The sequence below is a fragment of the Saccostrea cucullata genome, unplaced genomic scaffold (assembly GCF_032062105.1).
Source record: "Saccostrea cucullata isolate Sc308-1 unplaced genomic scaffold, CSIRO_AGI_Scuc_v1 ctg13594, whole genome shotgun sequence".
Classification (NCBI taxonomy): domain Eukaryota; kingdom Metazoa; phylum Mollusca; class Bivalvia; order Ostreida; family Ostreidae; genus Saccostrea; species Saccostrea cuccullata.
This window is the reverse complement of record NW_026930084.1, coordinates 71,062-80,439: the sequence shown is the minus strand read 5'-3', so window position 1 is coordinate 80,439 and position 9,378 is coordinate 71,062. Positions and strand designations below refer to the sequence as shown.

At 36.5% G+C, this 9,378-nt stretch overlaps 1 protein-coding gene across 1 annotated transcript; it reads left to right on the top strand.

Annotated features, from left to right (window-relative positions):
• Nucleotides 1-649: 649 nt before the first annotated feature.
• Nucleotides 650-8,876, top strand: LOC134282826 (THAP domain-containing protein 2-like). The gene is made up of 4 exons (XM_062765215.1): nucleotides 650-823; nucleotides 1,402-1,643; nucleotides 8,472-8,580; nucleotides 8,811-8,876. Exons 1-4 carry the CDS (start codon nucleotides 650-652, stop codon nucleotides 8,874-8,876), a joined length of 591 nt encoding a protein of 196 aa, XP_062621199.1.
• Nucleotides 8,877-9,378: the final 502 nt, after the last annotated feature.

Here is a 9,378-nt window from a genome sequence, read left to right as displayed (position 1 = left end):
TTGCAATATAATGATTCTTGTAAACTCCAAATCTTTTATTATGGTTGACTTCTTTGGTGCTCTACAGAACACGTTCTAGTTATATAATAAGATCCACCTTAGGGGACGACCATTTGATCCTGAGGGGGGGGGGGGGGGGGTGGCAAATTTTTTTGAGACGGATTCAGATTATAGATAAATATTAGGGACTTCTACAAGGAGGTATGGTCATCATGCACGTGCACGCACGTGCGTGCATTTGGAACGAGTGAAATTAGAAATACACTTGAATGAGTGATTTTAATACTTTTGGACTGAATGCTTTCCCTATAGAGTACATTACAGGGAATATGGCACCAAAAGGGAGTTGGGGAACATCTGTAACGGTTCCCGTTACAATTAGCACTAGTTATTCAATTAGTTTGCGAACTTTTTGATTTCCCCTCCTATGTAATAATGTCGCCTACCTTAAAGTAGTATAAAAGGTGACGACGAACAGACAAGTTCAGCATAATGGTAAACGGTACAAGTATGCACAACAGTATAAGGAAAGAGGTGACACACATTTGGTGACTGGTTTAAGGACTCCATACTCCATTTTCAAAGAATATTCATAAGTCGCGCTTAGAATTCGAAAACGAGGCTAAGGTCGGTAAAATATGTAAACAAAATGTCGGCGTCTGAAGAGGAGGGGAAGGGACACGACAAGCACTGCTGTGTGCCATTCTGCAATGGAAATGGGAGGATCCACCCAAATTTATCCTTTCACCGAATACCAAAGGCCCCAGAAAAGAGAAAGGAATGGGTTCAAGCGATTAGGAGAGACCCTGGTCCTCTGTTTACCGTGAGTGACCTTCCGATACATGTTTCAAGAACACGTAAACAAAATCGATGCAAACTGAGCAGTTGACCTGCACTTATATAAACAGATACGTATTATCCTTTAGTTTATAAAATATTTTCATATATTTGTTAGAATATATATGGAATGACATATTATGTAATGAATAGAATTGTCATCTGATGCAGAGGCATGCATTAATCGAATACTAAGTCAATCAGCTGTTTATTCATGTATAGCTCAATGTCAGCTAAACCTTTATCGCATAACTTTCTGTAATCATAAAAATGTTAATTCTTGTATGAAAAATCGTTAGGGGCCTAGTATTAAATATTAACAATGAATGTTTTACATGCAAAGATTGGTACCCTAGAATTAGGCTACATCATACTTGTATTTACAGTATCTTACTGTTATCAACTATCATAAACCACCTAATCCTCAGATATCCCTAGATGCATCTTTTTAATTTATTGCACAAAGTTATGTCATAATGCTATAAAATGCTTACTGCTTCTAGTTAAAGCCATGTATTAGGCCTAACTAATATTTCAGAGTAAAATTCATTTCATTATATTCAGATAAGTGATCAAACAGTTGTCTGCTCTCGCCATTTTAAAAAGGAAGATATTAAATGGACTCCAGTGAGGACAACTTTGAAACCTGGATCTGTACCGTCAGTTTTCTCCTGGAAGGCGGATACCAACAGTCGACGACCAATAGTTAAACACACCCTTCCAGAGAAAAGACCAAAGCAGGAATTTGAAGATCATGTTTTAAGACCTGAGGAAATGGATTCTACTCCATTGTTAATTGAGGATGGGTAATTTTCATTGAATTTCTTAAGAGAAGCTAAAAAAGACCTGTGATTCATGTTAGTCTGTTGTATACAGTGGACCCTCATTTATTCTGTTGCTTTGGTTCCCAGTCAATTTGTCCGGATATGTGAAGCATCCGGATATCTGAATCACCAGTTAAACAAGACAAAATAACATTTAAAAATTTCGTTCCGATGAGAAATCGTCCAGATACTGAAGCATCCGGATATCTGGCGTCCGGATATCTGAAGGTCCACTGTAGTAAAATAAACATGGATTTAAATATATATATATGTCATGTTAAAAGTACATTTCTAATTTTGGTCAGAATTTTTGTTATGGTCAACAGAACAAAACACCATTACATATACTGTACTACCGTTAAAACGCAACATTAACACATTTTATTGAAATTTATAATGGTCAGTTTATACAGTGTTGATATAATATTTATTTGTGTCAACTACAAGATTGTTAAATTAATATTTTTTTTACATTTTACAGCATAAGGTGACTACATTTAAAAAAAAATACATGCATACTGATGGAATATAGACCTATAATCAGGAGTTTGAATTTTTCAGGAGATGTTTTCACAAAGTCAAATTTTACATGAATCATTCTCGGAAAAGTTATTCTTTTGTCAAACTGATTACTTGATAAATTCAGTTTGCAGTTGTAATCAACTTTTTTGAATGGTTTAACTTTCAACTGCTGCTGGACAGTAGAATGCTGGTCATCATGTCAGTAAGGTATGATTTTTTTATGTTGTTGTGAGATGTGTTGTATTTGTATTGTTTCATCTTGTATATTATTAGTAACATTAAGTTTCTTGAACATTCCAGAGTGGTCAATATGTTTGGTCATTTTTTCTAGAACATTCTTGAACTTTGTTTATGTCTAGAACTTTCCAGGAATATCATGTATTTACAATTTCTATAATATTCTAGATTTATGATACTGTATAAATACCCTGTCAATTCGATGCATAAAGAGATTGTCGTATAAGCATCATTGAGGTATTACTGGGATATAATTTCACTGGGACATTGTGTGCAGCGACGGACACTCTGATGTGTGTATTTTTAGATTTTTGCTAAGTTTGTACTTAATGATTTGTATATAACTGTAAATAAATTATTGTTAAGTTTAAACTGTGTGATTGATCTTTGCTGGCATTTAGGGTTATTCTGACCCATAACAGAATTGGGGGCTCGTCCGGGATCAAGAATTTCTTGCACTTTTGCAGTTTATTGTAAGATTTTTGTTTATTGAACTGTTAAATTTAATTATAAGCCAGCAGAAATCAACATGGTATTTTCGGTCACAGACTTTCTTAGTTCACCAAGTGTACAGGTTTTTGATACGTTAAAAAAGGATGACTTGATCGCATTAGGTTTGCATCTTGGGTTAGATGTTAAATCTTCTCAGAAAAAGCAAGATATTAGAATTAAGGTTGCAAACAAACTAGTTGAAGAAAACATCTTTGGAAAATACGATCTTCCAGAATATACAGTTAAATCAGAGTTAGAATCTTATAAAACGTCAGAATTTCAGTATCAAGTAGAGTTAGAAAAAATGCGATTTGAACGAGAAAAATTAGAAAGGGAGAAAGAGACGAGAGCGTGAGCGAAAATTTGAATTTGACAAATTAGAAAGAGAAAGAGAAGAGCGAGAAAGAGAAAGACAAGAGCGAGAAAGAGAGCGTGAAATGAACTTTGAATTAGAGAAATTAAAATTACAGAACCAACCAGGACCGTCAGTTGTCAAAACTGAATTTGACGCAGCAAAAAATATCAGATTAGTTCCAAAATTTCAAGAAAAATCTGTAGACAAATATTTTCCCCAATTCGAAAAGGTCGCAGAGAATCTTAAATGGCCACAACACGTTTGGTCAACAATGTTACAAAGTGTACTGGTTGGCAAAGCAGCTGAGGTATACTCTGCACTAGGGGTAGCTGAGAGTTCAGACTATGAGAAGGTCAAAGCAGCAATATTAAAAGCATACGAATTGGTACCCGAAGCATATAGACAAAAGTTTAGAAAGTATAGAAAGTTTGATAATCAAACATTTGTTGAATTTTCACGAGAGAAAGAAGATTTATTCGATCACTGGTTTAGATCTAAGAAACTTGATAAAACCTTTGCTAATTTGCGCCAAGTCATCCTGGTAGAAGAGTTTAAGGAATGTGTTCCTCAAGATTTGAAAACACATTTAGAAGATAAGAATGTGAAAACTCTTGAAGAGGCAGCAGTCATATCTGATACTTATGCTCTGTCTCATAAAAAGAATTTTGTATCAATATCTCAGACTAGCAGTAATTCTACCAATTCAGACACATATAAAAAGAGTGGTTCAGGGTCTCAGTCTTCCACAAGTCTCCAGTCTCCATCCCAAGGTGGTTTTAAGTCCGGTCCAGGACGTGTTGAAGGATCGTCTGGAATAGGGTCGCTTCCTACTTGTAGTTTTTGTAAGAAAAAGGGTCATCTGATCAGTGAATGCTTTAAACTTAAGAGAAAAAATGATTTTGATAAAACTCAACCACACGCTTGTGCGGCAGTTAGAGGTGATAGAGAAGCCTTAGTTTCGATTTGTTCTGACACTCCTGATGTCCAGGGTTCACAGTCCAGTTCAATTGATTCTATGGAGGATTATAAGCCCTTTATGTCTCAGGGATTTGTTTCACTCGGTGACCCTAGCGAAATAAAACCTGTCCAGATTTTGAGAGATACTGGTGCTGCACAGACGTTATTGTTAGAGGGCGTGCTTCCTTTGTCTGAGCAGACTTCTACTGGTGGGTCAGTTTTATTACAGGGTGTGGAGCTAGGCGTCATTGATGTTCCCCTGCATAGAATTAGTTTGAAGTCAGATTTAGTTACTGGACCTGTTATCGTAGGTGTTCGACCTACTCTTCCCGTTCCAGGCATTTCTTTGTTGCTAGGCAACGATTTAGCTGGTGGAAAAGTTGTACCAGATCCTATAGTTTGTGAGAAAATCAATCCAGATGTCATGTGCGATGATAAAGATGATGACATTTATCCAGTCTGTGCTGTTACTAGAGCGATGGCCAGAAGACGAGAAATGGAGGCAGACCATACTCAAGCCTTTGACAAGACGAATTCCTCTGTTGATATTGATTTGAATGACACTTTCTTATCTGACCTTGATGGCACTCAAACAAACATGGAACCACACCATATCAAGAAGTCGGTGACCAAGGAACCTTTATCAAAATTTAGTGGTAATGAAGATGAGTCAAATCTACCAGAAAGCCAAGGCAAGGACATCCTCAGCCGAGAACGTTTACTCTCTGAACAACATAAAGACCCAGATATCATTCAACTTAGTAAGAGGGCACTTCCACCAGAAGAGGCTACTAAAGTTGGAGAATGCTTCTATATGAAAGATGGCATCCTTATGCGAAAATGGCGACCACCTGACGCTTCCCCAGATGAAGTGTGGCGTGTTGTTCACCAGATAGTGGTCCCAGCTGCTTATCGTCGAGATGTCATGAGTTTAGCTCACGATACACCTATGGCTGGTCATTTAGGTATCAATAAGACTTATAACAGGATTTTGAGTCATTTTTATTGGCCTAAGCTAAGAAAGGATGTTTCGAAGTTTTGCAAGTCATGCCATGTCTGTCAGATGGTAGGTAAACCAAATCAGAAGATACCATCTGCTCCTCTCCAACCCATTCCAGCTTTTGAAGAACCGTTTAGTCGAGTGTTGGTGGATTGTGTAGGACCTTTGCCTAGGACCAGATCTGGAAACCAGTATTTACTTACCATTATGTGTACATCCACTCGGTTTCCTGAAGCATACCTCTTAGGAATATAAAGGCAAAGAGCATAGTTAAGGCCCTAACCAAGTTTTTCAGTTTTGTAGGAGCACCCAAGGCAATTCAGTCGGATCAAGGCTCAAATTTTATGTCGGGGTTGTTCCAGCAAGTCATGCATGAGTTGGGTATTAGGCAGTATCGATCAACTGCTTATCATCCTGAGTCCCAGGGAGCGCTAGAACGTTTTCATCAAACCCTAAAAACAATGCTAAAGACCTATTGTTACCAGTATGAGAAAGACTGGGATGAAGGGGTTCATCTTGTACTATTTGTTGCACGAGAGGCAGTCCAGGAGTCTCTTGGGTTTAGTCCTTTTGAATTGGTGTTTGGTCATACGGTTAGGGGTCCTTTGAAATTGTTGAAGGAAAAGTGGCTGACTGAGACTAGTGATCTTAATCTTTTAAATTATGTGTCTGATTTCAAAGAAAAACTTTACAATGCTTGTAAATTAGCACAAGAGAATTTGAAGAATTCTCAGATGAAAATGAAAATGTGGTATGACAAAGATGCCAGAAATAGGGTGTTTAAGCCAGGTGATAAGGTTCTTGTATATTTACCTATTCCTGGTCATCCTTTACAGGCCAGATTTTATGGCCCTTATGAAATTGAAAGCAAGATCAATGATGTAAACTATGTAGTTAAGACACCAGGTCGACGTAAAGAGAAACGGGTTTGTCACATTAACATGTTAAAAGAGTATTTTGAAAGGTGTGACCGAAATTCTGTAAAACCAGTTTCCACTTTAGCCAACGCTAAGACTGTTCAAAATTGTATTGAAAGTGATACGAGTGTAGAAATGAATGAGAAAGATTGTAATCAGAGTGTCCGCTTGAAAAACTCAGAAATTTTGGCTGATTTTGATGCCAAACTTGGACATTTGAACATTCACCAAAAAGAACAAGTTAAAAACTTGATGAATGAGTATCATCAAATCTTCTCGGATGTTCCAAAGAAAACTAATGCAGCTTGTCATGATGTTATAGTTGGCGACGCTCTGCCTATCAAACAACATCCGTACCGTCTCAATCCAATAAAATTGCAGTACCTAAGAAGGGAAGTGCAGTATATGTTGGACAATGACATTGTTGAACCTAGTAAAAGTAATTGGAGCTCACCGTCTATTCTTGTACCAAAACAGGACGGTTCCTACCGATTATGTACAGACTTTAGAAAGGTGAATTCTGTTACTAAAACTGATTCATATCCAATACCTAGAATTGATGACTGTATTGACAGCATTGGAAACGCCAAATTTGTCAGTAAATTTGACCTGTTGAAAGGCTACTGGCAAGTGCCGTTAACAGAAAGAGCAAAAGAAATATCTGCTTTTGCTACACCAGATGGACTTTACCAGTATAAAGTAATGCCTTTTGGCATGAAAAACGCACCGGCTACATTCCAAAGGATGATTCACTCCCTTCTTCAAGACCTCGAGGGATGCGAGGCCTACATTGATGATGTCGTCATATACAGCGACACATGGGACGAACATCTCCGAATCATGCGTGCTTTATTTGACATTTTAGCTAAAGCAAACTTAACTGTGAATCTTGAGAAGAGCGAATTTTGTCATGCTTATGTAGAGTATTTAGGTCATAAAGTAGGTCAAGGTTATGTTACACCCATTATGGCTAAAGTGGAAGCTATTGCAAAGTTCCCGATTCCTACAAACAAGAAAGAGTTAATGAGGTTTTTGGGCATGGCTGGGTTTTACAGAAAATTTTGTCCAAATTTTTCCTCAGTTGTTAGTCCACTTACAAATCTTTTACAAAAGAGGGTTAACTTTGAATGGACAAAGGACTGTGAAAAATCCTTTCATAAAATCAAATCTGTCCTTATGAGCAACCCAGTTCAGTCAACTCCAGAATTTTCTAAGCCATTCAAGCTTACTGTTGATGCTAGTGATGTTGGAATCGGGGCAGCTTTGTTTCAAGAACATAGTGATAAGGTAGATAGAGTTGTTTCTTATTTTTCAAAGAAATTTTACAAAATGTCAACAAAAGTATTCCACCATTGAAAAGGAATGCCTTGCTTTGTTGTTAGCCTTACAGCATTTTGATGTTTATCTGAATGTTACTTTGCATCCAATTCTTGTATATACGGATCACAACCCCCTGACATTTTTGCATAAATTGTCAAACAAGAATCAAAGACTGACTAGATGGAGTTTGTTGTTGCAGGAATACAACATAACAATTATGCATATCAAAGGCAAAGACAATGTTATTGCAGATGCCTTGTCCAGAGTATCGTGAACAAATTAGATTTTGTATTAGTGTACATAAATTTTATTTTAATATTATGTTTTCATTGACATTCAAACTTTTTAAGGGGGGAGGTGTTGTGAGATGTGTTGTATTTGTATTGTTTCATCTTGTATATTATTAGTAACATTAAGTTTCTTGAACATTCCAGAGTGATCAATATGTTTGGTCATTTTTTCTAGAACATTCTTGAACTTTGTTTATGTCTAGAACTTTCCAGGAATATCATGTATTTACAATTTCTAGAATATGTGTTGTATTTGTATTGTTTCATCTTGTATATTATTAGTAACATTAAGTTTCTTGAACATTCCAGAGTGGTCAATATGTTTGGTCATTTTTTCTAGAACATTCTTGAACTTTGTTTATGTCTAGAACTTTCCAGGAATATCATGTATTTACAATTTCTAGAATATTCTAGATTTATGATACTGTATAAATACCCTGTCAATTCGATGCATAGAGAGATTGTCGTATAAGCATCATTGAGGTATTACTGGGATATAATTTCACTGGGACATTGTGTGCAGCAACGGACACTCTGATGTATGTATTTTTAGATTTTTGCTAAGTTTGTACTTAATGATTTGTATATAACTGTAAATAAATTATTGTTAAGTTTAAACTGTGTGATTGATCTTTGCTGGCATTTAGGGTTATTCTGACCCATAACAATGTACTAATATAATTTTTGCAGAGTCTCTTTAAAAAAATCTCATTATTTTAGTTCTCCTCCTCCTGATGAAATACATGAAAAGAATGAGAGAATCCAAGAACTAGAAAGGTTATTGCAGAAGAAGGATGATGAAATAAAGAATCTACAACAGAAGATTGAGGTTGAACGATTTGGAATTCAGCGGTTTTCAAATGACGATTCAATGATTAAATTTTACACAGGATTTACTACAATGGCCATGTTTTTAGCTTTTTTTGAATACATCAAACCTACGGCAACATGTATGAAAAGCTATTATTATAAATCTTGTGATAAACCTTACCAGCAGGTAAATGTAGGCAAACAAAGAAGCATGTTGTTAATTGACGAGTTGTTCATGTTCCTATGCAGGTTGAAGTGTGGTCTAATGGCACAAGATTTAGGAGTCAGATTCAATTGTCATGTTTCTACTGTTAGTCGAAAGATCATAACATGGGCAAACTTTCTTTATTTTATTTTAGGAAGCATAAATATTTGGCCTAGTAAGGAACACATTTATGAAAAAATGCCACAGTCTTTCAAGTTGTTTTACCCCTCAACTCGAGTCATAATAGACTGCACAGAGATTAGAACTGAGCGTCCATCATCCTTAGCACTTGGGTCGAAATGTTATTCAACATATAAGAGTTCACACACATGGAAAGGGCTTGTAGGAATCGCTCCTCATGGAGCTCTCACTTTTGTGTCCTCATTATACACAGGGTGCATGTCAGACGTCGAAATAACAAAATTATCTGGCCTACTTGATCTTATGGAAGAAGGTGACTCAATTATGGCTGATAAAGGGTTTGTGCTGAACAAGGTATTAGAAGGTACAGGTATTTCTGTCAACACCCCTCCCTTTCTTCTTAGCCAAGGTCAGTTTTCAAAGCAGGAGGTAGAACAAACACAAACTAGTGCTAATTGTAACGGGAACCGT